This window comes from Drosophila ananassae, chromosome 3R (assembly GCF_017639315.1).
Source record: "Drosophila ananassae strain 14024-0371.13 chromosome 3R, ASM1763931v2, whole genome shotgun sequence".
In the NCBI taxonomy this organism is placed as follows: Eukaryota; Metazoa; Arthropoda; class Insecta; order Diptera; family Drosophilidae; genus Drosophila; species Drosophila ananassae.
This window is the reverse complement of record NC_057930.1, coordinates 21,640,079-21,658,773: the sequence shown is the minus strand read 5'-3', so window position 1 is coordinate 21,658,773 and position 18,695 is coordinate 21,640,079. Positions and strand designations below refer to the sequence as shown.

Below are 18,695 nucleotides of genomic sequence, written 5' to 3'. Positions count from 1 at the left end.
CCCCAACCGGCAAGACGAATGAGCAGTGGACTGTAGAGTAATATGTTCTTGTCAGTTTCGCTGTCTAATTGGTACTAAGAAAATTTACATTTGTGGAACTTAACGATAGGTGTGTGTGTGCATACATGTTGTGGATTGTAAAGCTAGTTGGTATAGAAAATATAAAGATGACAATATGGGATAACTTATAAACTATGTATCGATAGTCCATTCCTAAACATCCCGGGCCACCCTGAAACACGGTTTCTGAACTGAGTAGTTTCGCAATTTTCGTTATTGGCCGGGTTTTGAGCCGGATGATCCGGACTGCTCGAACCTTATTGTCGTTTCCTTGGAAAGTGTCGATCACCTTCGCTAGATGTCATAATGCTGGTGGTGTGTTGGACTCCTTGACGAGCGCAACGCTGCCGATCGAAATGTTAGGGGTTGTCGTGGTCCACTTAGGACGCTGCTGATGCTTCGCCTCTGCTGACAACTGCGAATGTTGGATTCGTCCACCTACTCTTAGCAGGTTGTCCTTGTCGATGATTGGTGAGATCTTGACCAATTGAGATTGGTTCCCTAGAGCCTTGTTTGCGCGTAGTAACTGGATCTCCTGTTGAAAACCAGCTTGAGCGTGTTGCAGCCACCGAATCCTTGCTGCCTTGATCTCATCGAATGTTAGAGAATTCGATATTTGTTTCGAAGATGGGTGCTTCATGCGATGAATGAAGCGCAAAACGTAAGCAAGTGTGTGTATAAGCTTCAGCCAAGATGAGTTGCGATTGAGAAGCTTATCCCATGGGTTGTCCGTCGTGACATTCGTCTGCGCAGCTAGGCAGGTAGTTTTGACTTCGTCTTGTATGCGTTTGTCTGAAAGAGAAGTACAGTTATGAGTATTGTTCAACCTTTCCAAGAATTGTTCCTTGTCCCTCAGCCATGAAGGACCCTTCCACCATAATTGGAAGTCAATGAGCTCGGATACTCCCAAGCCACGGGATGCGCAATCCGCTGGGTTCGATTTTGAGTCTACATGCCGCCATGCATGCTTCGGGATGGTTTCGAGGATTTCTGAAGTGCGGTTCCCAACAAACGTCTTGAGTTGGGCTGGTAAATACGATAACCATGACAGGACTATCGTCGAATCACTCCATGCGTAGATCGTTACGTCGTTGTTCATTAGTCCAGCTTTTATGGATTGCAGAAGTTGACTCAATAGAAGTGCGCCACATAGTTCCAGGCGCGGCAAAGACTGCTGCTTCAAAGGTGCCACTCTGGTTTTTGCAGCAAGTATGGCGACCGAAATGGTTCCATCGTCGTTAACCACTCGGCTGTATACCACCGCTGAGTACGCCTTGGTGGATGCATCTGAAAATCCGGGCAATTCGATTGTCTGTTTGTCGCTTTTAACTAAGCGCGGTATCTGGAGCTTGTGAAGGTTGTCCAGATCAGCTCGCCATTTGAGCCAGTTGTTTGCTAGTTTGCTCGGTAGTTCGTCGTCCCAATTCAAATTCAACAGCCAGAGTTTTTGAAATAGTATTTTGAATTGAACTACGATTGGTGCTAATAGACCGAGAGGGTCGAATATACGTGAGACATCCGACAACACTTGCCTCTTGGTGCAGCGAGGGTCTTTCGATAGGTTTACATTGTACGCCAATGTGTCCTCTCCAGGGTGCCAATGCAGCCCTAGCACTTTGACTGGTGATTGTGAGGAATCCGTGTTATCCTTTGGTTTGATGCGTTTGGTATTCGATACCCATTTCCCGAGCTCTAGGTTAGCACAGGACATCAGTTGGACGAGTTCGTCCCTGTTGCGTAGCAGCTCATCCTCACTATTTGCTCCAGTGAGAACGTCGTCGACATAGAAATCTTCCAACACGATTTTTGCTGCGTTTGGAAACTTATGGTCAGCAGCTAGTTGCTCTAGCACTCTGACTGCTAGAAATGGTGCGCATGATGTTCCATACGTCACCGTGCATAGTTGGAAGTGCTTGATAGGACCTGACGGATCCTCTCTCCATACTATTCTCTGATAGTCTCTATGTTTTTCGCTCACCCATATTTGACGGAACATCTTGACTATGTCCGCTGAAAAGACGTATTTGTACATACGGAATCGCAAGCACACAGCAAATAGGTCTCGCTGAATACTCGGTCCGATCGAGAGCGTGTCGTTTAACGCCATGCCTTTGGCGTCTTGATGTGATCCGTCGAAAACCACTCGAAGTTTCCGACCCAATACGGGATGATGTGGCAAGTAGAAATTCCTACCCTTGGGAATTTCGCTCGGTGAGATTTCTCGCATATGTCCTAGCTCCTGGTATTCCCTCATGAACTTTACGTAGTCGTTACGTAATTGTTGATTCTGTGCTAAACGTCGTTCAACTGATTTGAACCTCTGCAGCGCTCCTTGAAGTGTATCTGCGAATTGTGTTTCGGATACTTTAAACGGAAGTTCCACGATGTACTTGCCTTGTTTGTCTCGAGTGTGTGTTGCAAGAAAGTGTTTCTCCACCTCCTCGTCTTCAGGTTGAACTTCTGCTTTGCGATGTATGCTTTCCAGTTCCCAGAACCTTCTGAGATAAGCATCGATGTCTATTGTTGTTGTAAGTGCCGTAGCGCTGCATGCGCGTGATGAAAGCAGTGATGTAATTACCCATCCGAAAATTGATGATATAGCAATGAGCTTTCCTTTGTCGTCGTAGATTTTTCTTCCAGTTATAACACTCCAAACGTGTTCGCTGCCCAAAAGAATGTCAATTGGGGCATTCGTGCTAAATTGCGAATCTGCCAATTGCAGATCGTTGAAAACTCGAAGTACAGGCGCGTCAATGGTCTGCCTTTCCAATGATGATGTAATCTTTCCAAGCACGTGAGCCTGGACTACCAGCTGATCTTGCGAAATACGGGATTGGATGCTTATAGTGCTGCATCCCCTTGTAGTGTCTGCTTTGGTTGATGAAATTCCCGTAACCAGTATGCGTGATGGCGTACGAGCCAAACCAAGTGTTTGTATACAGCGTTCAGATATGTACGACAGTTCTGAACCCGTGTCCAATAGGAGTCGGCATGCAACCAAATCTCCCTTTGCGTTGCGAACGTTGACCATGGCCGTCGGCAAGGTGCTCCTGTTCCATCCAGTTGATTGTTGTGAATTTGCAGTGCCTTGTGCACATACCATTGCTGCAGAACCTTCTGCTTGTGCGATGTGACTCGTAGTCACCGTTGAGATGTGTGCGCTAGGATCCTCCTGATCCTCACCAGTTTGAGAGATTGTTCCAATAGCCTGTTGCGTGCGTTGCAGGTGCAACAGTGAGTGATGCTGACCTTTACATTGTCTGCACTTGAACGTAGATTTGCATTTTCTGACCCCATGACCAGGATTCAGACAATTGTAACATAGAGCGTTTTCCTTGGCAAACGAAAACCTCTGTCCTGCTGACATGTCCAAGAATTGTTGGCATCCATACAGACGATGCTCTGTAGAATGACATTTGCTGCACTTGTTTCCTTCAAGTACAACCAGCGAATGTGTGACCTTCCTTCCCTTGTCACCGATTGAGGCTGTAGTCTTGCCTCCGATTGTTTCACGCTTGCTGAGCTCTAGTTCCTCGCAACGTGCATCCAAAAATTTGAAGAATTCCTCCAGTGTGGGTGAGTCTGTCTCCACACTGCGCTCGATCCACCTGCGTCGAGTATCTGCATCCAGCTTCTCCAGCGTCAAGTAGATGATCCAACAGTCTCGTCCTGTTTCCTCTATGGCATCCAAACCACGCACTATTTCATTGGCGCCGTCTGACACCTTCCGTAATGTTGCTGTATCCGACCTTGTTGTTGTTGGCAGCTTCATAAACTGCTCCAATAGTGAATTCACGATATGCCGTGGACGATTATATCTTTCATTAAGTCGCTCCCACGCAGTGTTGTAAGCTGAATCCGTAATAGCCAAATGTCGTACCAGATTTGCAGCTTCGTCGATCAGAAGAGATTTCAAATGATGAAATTTGTGCGTATTTGTCAAATTCGCCTTGTTGTGAATTGTGCTCTCATATATGTCTTTGAAAGCTGGCCACTCTGAATAATTGCCAGCGAACCGTTTAATTTGAATTTTAGGCAATTCGCTTTGAGCTGATGCCCCTACCATTTGAGCACTACCTGAATTCGCCGCGTAGGCGTCTCCTCCTTCAGGTCTCGACATGTTTGCAGTGGCTCGATTTGCCGCCAACTGCTCGAAGAGTTGTTGTTGTTGTTGTAGCAAACTTATTATTGCGTCGTTGTTTTGCAGCACGCCGCTGCCGTTTTCACTGTTCCCAATTGATGGACTAGGTCTTGTACCTACCATCGCCGAAAGTAATGCATGCGCCCTTAGATATTTTTCCTCGTAGAATATGTTGTCATGCTCCGGATCCACATAGCCATCTACTTCGTCGAGCATAGCTATTTCATCACCAAATCTATTGAAGTCTTTCCATGTTGTGTTGAGATGCTCCAGCCGCGAAGACACCTCTGCCCGTGTGGCGTTCGAATGTTGCGCGTCCTCAGCCCAAGCCAAGCTCCGTGTGATATTGGCCTTGAGTCTGGCGCGCCCTTTTGTCAATGCTTTTAATTGCTCCATGCCGAGAAACAATTACAAATGAGAACCAATGCACAGAAAACTACAAAACAAATCCGGATGCGAAGGACCAAACAATGATCCCCAACCGGCAAGACGAATGAGTAGTGGACTGTAGAGTAATATGTTCTTGTCAGTTTCGCTGTCTAATTGGTACTAAGAAAATTTACATTTGTGGAACTTAACGATAGGTGTGTGTGTGCATACATGTTGTGGATTGTAAAGCTAGTTGGTATAGAAAATATAAAGATGACAATATGGGATAACTTATAAACTATGTATCGATAGTCCATTCCTAAACAAGGGTATAACGCTTTGAAAGTACACTTCTTGGAAACTTTTCAAAAATAGTCTCCAAATTAGTCAGATTCCCTTTTTAAAAGTCAAAGGGTTATTTTAATACCTTTATCAGTGTGTATGTATTAAATATCTCTGATAAATTGTCTGCTGGCTGCCAACCCGTCCACTCAGCTTTAATTTGCCTGTCATTTCGCATTGCCTGCGAGGGCTAAGCTGACATTTGGCCCCGTCAACTGCCACTCCCACTGCCACCTACCACCTCTTTTTTTTAGCCGAGCTGCGCACATTTTCTGAAATGTAAGCGAAAAAAAGGGGAAAATACTTGCCCAGGTCGCAATCTCTGGGCGGAATGAGGAAAAAAATACAAAACGAGAAGGAGGCTGAACCTGCTTGGAATGAAACTAATTACGTGGACGACTTTACACGGAGATAAGACTTAAATCACCAAAATTAAATGAAATTTCTTTTCAAAAAAAAAAAAAAAGAAAGGATTATACTGGACGTGGAGGGATTTCAGCGTCAAAGTGTAACGTATATAACATCATTAGGCAAAAAGGCAACAACAAGGCAAGAGTGTGAAAGCCAAGAACGCGACCACGAAGCGGGTTAATTACGCACAACAAACAATAAATTACTTGGCTCAGGAAAATGCAAAAACCTGAGACAAAAAAAAAGGAAACGGTCTAAAAAAGAAAGAAATTAGTCAAGGAGACCCTAATCAGCTTAGCTGGCGAAAAGATGATTAAATTTTCCCTTTTTAGCTGCGAGTGTCAAAATCAAAGGGACATTACGTATACGCCATGTGTTGCAAGGAGAAGCTCTCTCTCTTATCCTTTCGTTCGCCTTTCAGCTGGCTATACAGTCCATCATAGTTTGGAATCTGTAGACCCCAGAGCCACTCTCCTTTTTTCACTTTTTTGTTTGTCCTGAAAGCTTTGTTTTTATGAAAACACACACACACACTAAGCCAAAAAAAGAGAATGCAAGAAGACAGAGAAAAAGAAAATGGCGTCGGAATTTTTTAATTATAAAATGTGTTTATCCGGAATTAATTGTTATTTTTTTTTTTTGCTGTTTTCATTTCAAAGCAGCTGCCCCGAAAAAAGTAATCCAACAAAAATAACTGTCTTTCAAGCCATCTTCCTTTTTTATCGCACAGTTCTCTTTGCTAAATTACTCGCATTTTAAGCTTTGACTTTTTGTCCTGTCCAGGAAAAAAATAAAGAGACGAGGGATACCAGAGAAAGAAAGGAATTTATCCTCCAGAGGATTATCAACCTTTTTCCTCTTTCAGGAGTATTTTAGAAAATAGTCTTTATACCAAAAGTTGAAGTTGAAATAGTTATATTTTTAATGCAAAAAATGTGTCTTAAAACATTAAAAAAAATTTCTTAACGTAGAGGCATTGAATTTTCAAACAAATTGAAGAACTTTAACTATTTTGTCACAAGTTCCAATCAGTGTATCATTTTACAGTTGTATTTTCCCGAATTAAATTCACCAATTTCTCGCCAAAGTACGTCTTCGAATTCCGATTGTTTTCCCCAGCAGCAGTATGGCCCACAACGCAACAATGTCTCGCAAATCGAAAGCCCTTCGAACGGATCTACCATCTATATACCATCAGCAGCCGCAGACTCAGCCTCAGGATGATATGGGGCCGCCCAGGGAGAAGATCTCTAAGCTAAATGCCAGTCGCGATGTGCATCATCTGCGCCGGTGTAAGACCACCAAGCACTGCGTGGTGGACTGTTCCAGCAAGAACTCGAAGGTGATCGTCCACGATCTCAATCGGATGGATGTGGACCAGCATATCGATCTCGGCCACGCCGCGAAGCACACATTTCGCACCATGGGAGGTGGAGGGGGAGCAGCTGCAGCAGCCGCAGCAATTTCCGCAGCAGCGGCGAGTGGATCCCAGAAATACCAGAGCAAGGTCAGTCTCAGCAAAGAAGCATCGAAGACCACACGATCCTCAATGGCTGCGTCCAGTGTCAAGAAGCAGCCAGCATCGCCGGCCAAGGATTTCAGGGACTTGAAGGTAAGCAAAGACGTGAAAGAAATGAAGGAATTCAAGGAGTTGCGGGAGGCCAGGGAGCACAAGGAGCTGAAGCCCCACAAGGACAAGGAAATCAAGGAGGTCAAGTCGCCAAAGGGAAACCACACTCACCGCCATCCTCGTCACACGACCGCCAACCGCACCAAGACCTACTTCGACAAATACCTCAAGTTCGCCTTCGACTTGAGTACTCCGGAAGGTGTCAAGCAATTGGAGGACCACTTCTTTCCAAATCCCCAGCCCGGTGACCAGAACACATTAGCCCCCGGTGACATATCTCAGTCGGCAGAGTCGAAAGGTAACTGATTTGAAAAGGATCGAGTGCTACTTATCGCGAGAAGAGAATCCTAAAGTGTGGGTGCGGCAAAATTAACGCGTATTTAGCTCGTTGATGCTCGAAATGAAGCAAAACACAACATACTCAATGAGACGATGCAGAAGTTAAATATAAATTAAAATAACGCGAATTTTCATTATTTTTGGCTAATAAATTATAACATAAATAGCCTGAATGCACACAAAAACTCTTTATAAATCTACCCATCATTTTTGATACGGAAATTCTTGTTTTTGGATAATAAACTTTAAGCTTTGTTATACAAATGACATTTGAATAAAATGGAAAACAATTTTCTTTCTCATGAGAATTAATTTCATTTTCCCGAAAGCCTAATGAGCGTTAATAACACTTTTTAGCGACAAAAGGCCATCTGAATAGTGGGAAACATTTTTATTTCGGCTTAAATGAAATTTATTGTTTGGTTCATGTACTACCCACTAGCTCTCCCCTTCTATGCAAATGTATTATGCTTTGTTCAACATAAATTCACGCACACATGTGTTTAAACCGCAGGCTCATTCAGCAAAAGCAACAAAAGCTGCGCACTGGGCATTGTAAATCATAATCAAAACAATAGAACAAATGAACAAACGAAGCTAATGTGCCGCATGCAGAACAACTGTGCGGGAAAGTGGCCAAAGTGGGTGTGATATTTAAGCCTGGTCGTGACAAACCGTTCAGTAAAATTGAAATTCAAAATATGTGTTAAAGCTACACCACAGAAACGAATGGTATTGATCGGATGGAGATATACCAAATAGAAAATTATTATATTAAAAAATAAAAATTAATTCCTAAACGCAAACTTAAACTTAAGCCATTAATAAACTAATAAAGATTTTTAAAAACATATTTTTCTCTTAAAGGCAAGTATTTATACAGTATCCTGTTTTTCTATTTTTCGTAGCATACTTTTATGGGCCTGGCTGAAATAACAACTATTGTCCATGCCCGTCAGAGCATTGCATTGTTTATGTGATTCACCGCCAGTGCCCATGCATATTTTATTCAATTAATTTCGCTCAATCAGTAAAGAAACATAATAAAATCGCTCGCAACAATGCTGCGTAATTAGAGCGAATTGATTTATGTGACTGCTGGCGCATTGATATTAAGGATCCCAATCGTTATACCCACGGGCTCAGCAATAAAACGTGCTTAATGAAATGCAAACAGTGACAGAGAAGCTGAACAAAAAAGTGTATTTGATTTAATTTTTCGTGAATGATTATCTGCAACGCTGTATGTAGCTGGTTGACATCGGGTCAGATCTATCTTTTCAAGCATTTGGTCCCCTTCAACCAGCTGTAGCAGTGGTTGATGACAACAAAGTACAAGTGAAAAGTGATTTATTCAAAAGTATACAATAAATAAAATCGATTCCTTAGCTTACTTAGATAGCCAAAAGCGATGGCCAAAACATCTTTTAGGTAAAGTGTGGACAACTAACTAGTTAGTCGGTTTATTATCTTAACCATTTACCCAATTATCTTCAGAGAAATGCATTTTGGAGCTAAACCATGGCTAAACAAGCAATATTTTGATTTTGCTGACAATTTGATGAAATTCGGAAACTCAAATAACTCATTTTGATGTCGAATGCATTGATTTGTGCCCTGCTTCCAAAATGAAATGAATTTAATTAATTTTATTGCCAAAGGGGGTGATGGGAAGTGGGGATCGTTTTGAATGGTCACTCACACAATTAATTAACAAGCTTCGTTGGCATTTGCACTCTAATCAACTCGGCCATTCAGTTAACTCAGAAAATCAAGTGATATGCAAATATACAAAGCTCTTCGACGCCCAACAATAATTAATTAAACTTCAACCACTATAACCAGTATCAGATTGAATTTAATTCGTGTGGAAAAATTTATGAACAAAGAATAGCGAGTATTTTTTTAACCAATATTCTAATTGTCGCCTTCATTAAGTGTCTTATTTTTAATGAATCAATAAAGGGAGAAAAAATGCCTGGCCGCAAACTTGATCAAAGACAACTTTGGCAACTGCGTCCATAAATTATTCAATTATGCACACCCCAAACGAATCGGATCGAAACGAATCGAATTGAATCGTATCGAACGGAATCGAATCGAATCGGTCCAAACGCAACTCAACTGTATTGAAAGTTCAAATTGCATTGAATTTTAAAATGGTCAGCGCTTGATGAAGGCCCTGCAAAATGGAGCGGAAGTTAAAAAATGAAAGAAAAAATAAATGGAAACTCAGTCAAAAATTCACTCCCACTACCCCCATTTTTTTGGTGCCATGCAAGTGAAATTCAATTTAATGTAGATTTACATGCAACCGATGTCGAGCAGCAGTTTTTCCTTATTTCTCTTTGTATTTTTTCAATGAAAACGCTTGACAAATCACCGCACAATGGGATGGGATGGGACGGTGGAGGATTGGGTGGGTTGGATTAAAGGTGGGTGGTGGGTGGAGCCTGCGGCCGTGTCATGAAATGAAATCGACATGAAACCAACGTGACCAACGTCATTAATTATCGCCGGCAATTCTGTGCCCTGCTAATTACGACATGACCTGGACCCCGGACTTTTGGCTCCGCACTTCTCTCGGGAAATGAGATGAAAGGTGAGAGATGAGTGATGAGGGAGGGGATGAAAGGGTAATGGCGGGTGGGTGGTGGCCGAAATCGTTGGCAACATGATGGCGCACATTTTACATTTTGGCCAAGAATGAAAAGTGTGTGCGGCCCGCCGCAAATAACATTTAATGGGATAAATTCGCAGTACTTATTGAGATTGAAGAGGAAAATAAAATTTTAAGCCGAAAAAATAATGGAAGGGAATATACAAAAGTTTCTGCCAAAACTACCTGCATCAGTATATAATATTGAATTTTTCCTAATGGAAACAATGGTAAACAAATATCTTGAATCATATCAAGAAGGGAAAAACTTTATATTCATAAATCAAAAAAATAACTTATCAACTAAAACCACCCATAGAAATAGTATAACAATGAGACTTTTGTGAAAGCAATGACTGATGTTTTCTGGGCTTGCCACCAATTCATTTGGCACTGCATTGTGCAAATTCTACAAAGACGATAGCGAAGAAGTTGCTAAAATCCAATGAAGCACCGCAGATAAAAAGTACAAGTAGCAAGATGATGAAGAGCTGCTGACCGCAACCATTCATTTGGCCATTTTGCAAACAAGTCGCTGTAAAAGATAAGTCCCGCCAAGTATAAAACTTAAGCCACCGAAGCGTAAGATACAACAGCTAAAGGAAGAGTCTGAGAAGCTTGGAAAAGGCTAAGACGATTTTCAGCAAACAGAACGGTTCAAAGTAGCAGGACCAAAACTATTTAATATCAAACCTATTTATTAACTTCCAATAGATGTGATAAATGAAATAAAGATTTACAAAAAAAGTGTTTAAAATACCATTATCGTCAAAGCCGCAGGAAATGTTTGATAAATAACAACAAATGCAAGTGGGACTGTGACCGAACCCATCGGAATTCAACTTTCATTTTGACTTTGACACTCATAGCGGCCAAAGGACCGCAGCGCAATGACTCAAAGGACAAAGGACATGCCCGAGAGTTGCTCCGCTGCAAAATCAGTAAACGAAGACGAATGTTGGATGCCTGTGGTGGATTATTTTCGGTGTGGTGCCGGATGGTTCTGCGGTTGTGTCAATATGACGACAATAGGATTTGCCACGATAAGCTTCTGGGTGCTCCTTGATGTCCCATCGAGGGGGGAGAGAGACGGAACTTCTGTGTCCAACTGACGTCTGAAGAGTTGGCTGATAAATGAAATTCGCAAAATAAATGCATTGAAGTGAGCTTAACTCAGACAAGTCCATGGGGGCTTGATATCCACCCCCAAAGTTTATTCTCCCCTTTGTCGATTGCCAACGTCAGCAGTTCATAAATATTTTGCCTCATTTTGCCGAGTATTATTTTATGCCCACTTGTGAAAGCAAAGTGGAACACAATCCGTACAATCCCAGCTTCTGTTGGCTTCTGTCTTAAGGCCGAAAAAGAAAAATATTTAAAGAGTGTCTAAGCAGGATATTGAGTGTCACAGATTCAAGAACTATTTGAATTTGGTGATGCCTAAGATATAAGATATTCAAGTCAAGTAAGTCAAACTATTAAATTAACACGCACTTACATTTATGGATCGCACCTGCTCCTGCATGTCCCATTAAAATAAATGCACTTTGATGGTTCTCAGCCATACAATTATCGTTGTTTTGTCACTGGAAACAGTCGTATTAATTGATGTGCCCATAAAATATTTTCCATTTAATGCAGAGAATTTTAAATAATTTTAAATGAACCGAACTCTGCCATTCCAGAGAGCCATTAAAGATATAATAAGTGGATGTAATTTATGGGTGCAGTTTTTTAAACCGCAAAATAAACATAAAAATAAGGAAAAAGGGCCATTTTACCCATTTAAATGAAATGGCACTTGATTTTATTCAATTTTTTTTTGCTTTTTGGCAAATCTGGAGCAAATAACTCATGCAAAGGACTTTGAAGGCTGAAATCTCTGCAGGTGGATGGTGGAGGATTTAAGAGGCCTGCCTAATATGCCCATATATCTTCTGATGACATAACTTTTTATACCCAAAAAAAAAAGCGAGGGAAAAGGACTAAAAGGACTAAGCGTGAGATGAGTGCGAGTCCCTGTCGCTGTCGCTTTTCTTTCGTCGTCCTTGCGGGGGGTGACCTGCTAAATGGACGGAAGGGAGCGGTAGATGCCGGAAATACGCTTCACGTTTTACTGAATTTGAAAATTTGAAAATTATTCATGAGCATGTGGAAATTAAATTCAGGTCCACACAAAAGAGATTTATTTGCCAGCCTTTCTCTGACTACCTTCCCATTCCCATCAGCCTCAATCCCCCTTCTCTGGCGCTATTTTCTATTTGTCTCTTTTCTGGGCTATGCAATGAAATGAAATAATATAAAAAAGGCATCCAGGAACGGGCCAAGCGGCTATTTATTTGCCTGGAGCAGCGTCTCTTCCATCACAGACTACAGTTCCAGCTCCAGTTTCTTTTCATCTTCATCTATTGCCTTCAATTTGCCTTTTTCAACGTATTTCCTTTAGTAATTTTTATTAATACTCTTACTTAAAGTTGACAAACTATATTATTTTGTTTAAGGTTTTTAAAGTATATCTAGCTCTAGCTACAAATTATAGATCGTAGGATTATATAAAAAACTCCCACTTTATTTAATGAAATATGTATTTCCCCTTCACAGTATTAAATATTGGGGCCAATCCATCATAAATATTCCAGCTGCCAGAGCAACCAAAGCTCTACCATTTCCACCAGACCATAAACCGTCCCCTACCGACTTCACATACATATCTCTGTGTATTTTTTTGTAATGTCCGACTTATCGCAACTTTTCCATTATAAAATTAGGTCAGCTGCAAAAATAACTCAACTCAACTATTTTACCAGTCGCTCAATTTTTTTTCATACTATCTTCTTTTTGTGCTGCGGTCGCCAGACAAATATTTAGTCGGCGATGGGGTGGATCTGAAAGGGCGGTTCCAGAAAATGGAAAAAATGCTAATTTGTCAGTTTTACGCTGACATTGGTCCGGACCAATGCTGGGACCAGGCAGGAACTTGATTCGCAGTCCAAGGAATACGACAACCTCCTCTCAGGGCCAGGGCCATTCCACCAGCTCCGGACACCAGTTCCATCCCATCAGATGTTGGTTTCGTTTGGTCTGTTGTCATAAAAATTGTTTCCATTACATTATGCTGATTTCGTGCATTTATTCAGGCCGACTGTCGACTGCCGACTCTGCCGCTTGCCTCTTGGATATCTGCTTTGTGGCAACTTAATTTCCATTCTTTTTTTTTTTACTTTGGTCCGGTTTTCCTTTTTTATATTTTTAGTGGAGCGCTCAGCTCAGTGTGTATTTGACCAAAAAGCAATTTCTATTTTCTTCATATCGCACAGAAAAGTTGGATTTGTTGTGCTGCAGATAGCAACGGCGAGGCCGGCAGTAAAAAAGCTCTGGTCAAACAATACAGCTACCTTTTTTTAAGCTTTTCATATTTTTCGTTTGCCTTGGTCACAAGGAGAATAGTTTATCCTATTTTCCGATAATAGAGTTGCTGTTATGACTATAGTTCGAAAAGATTAGCAGTATACTTGATTGGCATGGGAGCCATTTATTTTTTGGGTCACTCACGCCACACTTGGGACCGACGGGTCGAAAGATGGATGAAATGCAATTTATAAATACATAAACTATAAATCTAAATTGGGATCTAACCATTTTGGATGATCCCAATAATGTTGGGTTAATAAAATGTATAGATTTATTAAAATGAAAAAAAAGGTATACCTTGATCGTTTTCTAGATCGATTCCCTATCATTCTGCATCAAAACCTCACAACAAAATTTTCGATCGATGTTTTTCATATTTTTCTGATTAAACCCCTTGCAGAATCCTGGATTTCCATATATGGCCTCCTGCGATGTCCATATCTTTCACAATTTTCATCCGATCCTTGAAAGGAATACCTTAATCGTTTTCTAGATCGATTCCCTATCATTCTGCATCAAAACCTCACAACAAAATTTTCGATCGATGTTTTTCATATTTTTCTGATTAAACCCCTTTCAGAATCCTGGATTTCCATATATGGCCTCCTGCGATGTCCATATCTTCCACAATTTTCATCCGATCCTTGAAAGGAATACCTTAATCGTTTTCTAGATCGATTCCCTATCATTCTACATCAAAACCTCACAACAAAATTTTCAATCGATGTTTTTCATATTTTTCTGATGGAACCCCTTGCAGAATCCTAGATTTCCATATATGGCCTCCTGCGATGTGCATATTTTCCACAATTTTCACCCGATCTTTGAAAGGAATACCTTAATCGTTTTCTAGATCGATTCCCTATCATTCTGCATCAAAACCTCACAACAAAATTTTGATCGATGTTTTTCATATTTTTCTGATTAAACCCCTTGCAGAATCCTAGATTTCCATATATGGCCTCCTGCGATGTCCATATCTTCCACAATTTTCATCCGATCCTTGAAAAGAATACCTTGATCGTTTTCTAGATCGATTCCCTATCATTCTGCATCAAAACCTCACAACAAAATATTCGATCGATGTTTTTCATATTTTTCTGATGGAACCCCTTGCAGAATCCTAGATTTCCATATATGGCCTCCTGCGATGTCCATATCTTCCACAATTTTCATCCGATCCTTGAAAAGAATACCTTGATCGTTTTCTAGATCGATTCCCTATCATTCTACATCAAAACCTCACAACAAAATTTTCAATCGATGTTTTTCATATTTTTCTGATGGAACCCCTTGCAGAATCCTAGATTTCCATATATGGCCTCCTGCGATGTCCATATCTTCCACAATTTTCATCCGATCCTTGAAAAGAATACCTTGATCGTTTTCTAGATCGATTCCCTATCATTCTGCATCAAAACCTCACAACAAAATTTTCGATCGATGTTTTTCATATTTTTCTAATGAAACCCCTTGCAGAATCCTAGATTTCCATATATGGCCTCCTGCGATGTCCATATCTTCCACAATTTTCATCCGATCTTTGAAAGGAATACCTTAATCGTTTTCTAGATCGATTCCATATCATTCTGCATAAAAACCTCACAACAAATTAAAATCACGAAAATTCTTACTTGTGACCTATCGATAACACCATCGAAACGCTTCGATTTAGTTAACATCATGTTACTTACTTCTGTTGCTTCAAAACTGGGCTATAAAAGGCCGAGATTGTCCGAAATAGTCATTACATAACTGGAGGTAAACTCGTTCAGACGTATTCAAAATATATTTTCTTTTAACAGTTGATTTATTTTATTTTTTAATTTATATTTGTTAATTCATAATAACCAAGCTTAGTTTTATTTCGAAAATATTGAAAATTCTGATTTGGCTCAGAGTAGCTTTTGACTTCATACTCATAAGCTAGTCTTTTTTTTTTTCTTTTTCCGTTAATTTTGACCAAAAATAGGTTGCTGATATGGGAAAAATCAGTATCTGCCAGTAATTAACTTTAAATCTTTAATAATTTGACTTGGCCTCTTAGACTTCGGAATAAAATTTGAGTTGACATTGTTATCCTCCAATTCTTTATTTTATTTTAATTTTTTTCTTTTTAATTATTTTAACTAGTTTTTACCTATTTTTTTATTTCATTTAAATCGAATTTAATTTGAAATAAAAAAAAAATTGGTCTCTAATATGACAGGCTGAATGGTTGCGACTTTACAAGTTCTTGATTATTTTTATTTTCTTTATTCAGTTCTTGATTATCTGATATCTCACTGGCCGTCATCTAAGTTACAAGCTAGTATTATTTTTCTTTTCTCATTTTTTATTTTTTTGTCTTCTGTTCACAATTGAGGCGAAATTGCGCCTACTTGGCGCTTTTAAACCTTATAATAAAATTATAACAAACTACGTTTGTATCCGATTTTTAAGGTGAATGTCTTAAACGTTTTGTAATCATTTAATTTCATACCTTACAAATTTTGGATTTCGACGGGCCAAATAAATCAAGGTAATCAAACTGCCAAGAACAACAACATCGCGGACAACTAACAAACCGAACAACTTCCAATGCAACAACGAGAAAGAACCACAAAAAATAAACGTTAGGATAGGGAAAAAACAGAAAAAAAAAAGAAATGAAGCGCAGAAAAAAGCTGTCACTTTACGCTGATTGCATCAATTGAAGCTCCACTGTGGCGCACGTCCATTCATCATCCGGTTGCTTCATCAACATGATGACATGACAGCGGCGGTTGAGAATACCCACCGATATCTCCGCACCTCGGACCCATCCGTTGCAGCTATACCTGCCACGCCCTCATTCCGCCTCCTCAAAGCCCCCACTACGCTCTTGTTATTCCCTAAAACTACGCATGGCCAAACCGAATGAAGGTTCCCAAACTACAATCCAAAAAAATAAAGAAAAATTAGGACCTTTAAGACCACAAAAATACTTGTTCAATAACTTAAAAAGGAGGATATTTAATAAAAGATTATATATTCAATGTGTTTAAGCAAAGTTAGTAACAAATTTATTTTAAATTTTTAAATAAATATCTACAAGTTTAAGAAATATTTTAAAATTTCGAAATACCCCCGCCGAGAGTATTCCAAGAAAATGAAGAAACAAAACTAAATAAAGAGCGAGAAAAGTTTGAAACTTTATTTCGTATTTTCGTGTGACAGGGGCGGAATATCAAAGGGGTTGTCTTTTATTTTTGGAAAAGGGGGAAGGGGGATGAAAGGCGTACAAAGAAAATAACGGATTCCTGCGCAAACACAGAACTAAACGAATTTCGAAAATAAAATTACAACTTTTTCACCCAACTAGGATACAGGAAGTCTAAAGAAAATTTGTTCATTCTCTCTTTCATTTTCCCCAAAAAAAAAAAGGAAATTGGCAATAGTGTTTCGCAAATTAGTAAAAGGACAGAATCGCATTGCCAAAAACAATAATAACAAACAAAGAAAAGGATAAACTAGATATTCATTTTAAAATAAATCTTTAGACGGCCAAAAAAAAGGATTTTCTATGTTGATACCAATTGCCAACGTGGCTGATTCTGCACGAATTGGCGCAAATTTTATTCGAGATTTTTTTCTGGCCATGGCTAACTTAAATCTCAGACCTACACATGACCTGGCCTCTTTCCTGGCTAATTTCTTCATTACGATTCGTTAGAGCCAGGCTTTGATGCCGATTTTCGGGACAAGAAAGCGAAAAAAAAATAACAACGACAGCAATTGGCCAAAAGTAATCAGGCTAAGGAGAATAAATCCCACCCACCCAAGAGTCCTTCCGACCACCTTTGACCACCTTTATGCCTCACCTTTCCCCCGCCTGGAGGGACCACCCTCCTCAAAATGCAGTCGAAAAGTTGAGCAGCTTAATTGCTTTCATTTGGCTTTGGACTCGATGCATCAATATGACGTTGATTTTTAAAACAGTCAGGGGAGAGAAATGCGGAGAAATGGGGAGAAAGTGGGAGAAAGGAGTAGGACAGTGAGGAAGAAAGGGAAATACGAGGAGTGAAGAGCTAAGAGGAGAGCTGCTCGGTTGGTTACGAAGAAATTTTCCAGTGCACTTCACTTGGCAAACAATGATGCAAGAAATTGATTTTCAACAAGCTCAAGCTGAAGTGCCCTTCAACCCACCCAGTCCCCCAAAAGCCCACACCCCACCCTTGACACCCGCTCCACCCACGCCCAGATTGATCCACCCTGTTGGCACTTGAGGGGCGGCGACGTCTGACTTGATGATGAAACGTTGTCTAAGACAATTGCTTTTTGGCCAAAGTGCAAGAAATAGATAAAATTAGTGATGGGCGTGGCTGGCTCGAAAGTGCTTCTCGACAATTGCTGAAGAGGAAAAAGGAGCAGATACCGTCCTGTACCAGCTCCCTTACTCTTGAGTGGGTGGAAATGCAATCCTCGAGCAGCTGCAATCTCTGCACAAATCCCAAACGACTAAAACGCACCAAAATTCTCATTTATTTTGTTTAAATTATATATGATATATGTACATTTTAATGTCAAGAGTATTTCGTTTAATTTTCACATTTGTTTTATTTTATTTTTTTTCTTCTTGCATTTCAATTTTCCGCTCCGGCTGAGAAATATGTGCACTTCTTTGGTCCTTTTGAAGCAAATGCATTTGCATAATGCGCAATTATAAACAGCTCTCAGGAATGCCTTTTTTCTTTTACCTGCAAGTTGGCTTCAACTCCAGCCAACTGGCTATGTTAATTAAAAATTATTGTAATTTTTTAACGCGTAATTATGCCCGGGCACTCGGCCAGAGCAAGACTTTTATTTATTGAAAGCACTTTCGCCGCAACGCTGCTACGAAAATTTCATTCACGCAATAGCCGGGCTTACATTCCCATATTCGCATTCATAAACCAAGATATGCGAACATTATTCAGTTTACATAAGTGCCTGAAAGGTGCCGACGAGAGAAAATAAAGAATGCATAAGTGTAAAGAGGTAATTTAATTAATTAATGCAGTTACTGTAAAAATAAATAAAAAATGTACACGAGAATACAATATCATGGAAAATAAAAATAATAACTTATAGCAGGCACCTTTAAAACTCATTCCTAAGAGGATTTATATTTTTGGCAGCGAGTCCTTCATCGAAGAATGCGAGGATAGAGACAAAACAGGACGACCAACAAAAGCTACAACCACAAACACACTCCCCAGGGTATCCATAACGCACATGCACTTTTCACTCACACTAACACATCCTACCCACCTACACACATACCACACACTCGCACGAATTGTCATTATACAATGCATCCGTAAATAATAGGC

The 18,695-nt window shown here is 40.2% G+C and overlaps 2 protein-coding genes across 2 annotated transcripts; one reads left to right on the top strand and one right to left on the bottom strand.

The window, feature by feature from the left end:
* Positions 1-361: 361 nt before the first annotated feature.
* LOC123257389 lies at positions 362-4,597 on the bottom strand. The gene is made up of 3 exons (XM_044716226.1): positions 4,322-4,597; positions 1,570-3,835; positions 362-1,455 (listed from the first exon to the last, which is right to left on the bottom strand). Exons 1-3 carry the CDS (start codon positions 4,595-4,597, stop codon positions 362-364), a joined length of 3,636 nt encoding a protein of 1,211 aa, XP_044572161.1.
* Positions 4,598-6,298: 1,701 nt separating this feature from the next.
* On the top strand, positions 6,299-7,594 carry LOC6498155. The gene has a single exon (XM_001962162.4). It carries the CDS (start codon positions 6,450-6,452, stop codon positions 7,257-7,259), a length of 810 nt encoding a protein of 269 aa, XP_001962198.2. The 5' UTR covers positions 6,299-6,449; the 3' UTR covers positions 7,260-7,594.
* The last annotated feature ends 11,101 nt before the right edge of the window (positions 7,595-18,695 follow it).

Coding starts and splice junctions, on each gene's coding strand:
- LOC123257389 (XM_044716226.1), bottom strand. CDS start 4,597: ATGGAGCAATTAAAAGCATTGACAAAAGGGCGCGCCAGACTCAAGGCC. Junction 3,836..4,321: donor ATGCATTACTTTCGGCGATG/GTAGGTACAAGA, acceptor CTATTGGAGCAG/TTTATGAAGCTGCCAACAAC. Junction 1,456..1,569: donor AGTGTTGTCGGATGTCTCAC/GTATATTCGACC, acceptor CGAGCAAACTAG/CAAACAACTGGCTCAAATGG.
- LOC6498155 (XM_001962162.4), top strand. CDS start 6,450: ATGGCCCACAACGCAACAATGTCTCGCAAATCGAAAGCCCTTCGAACG.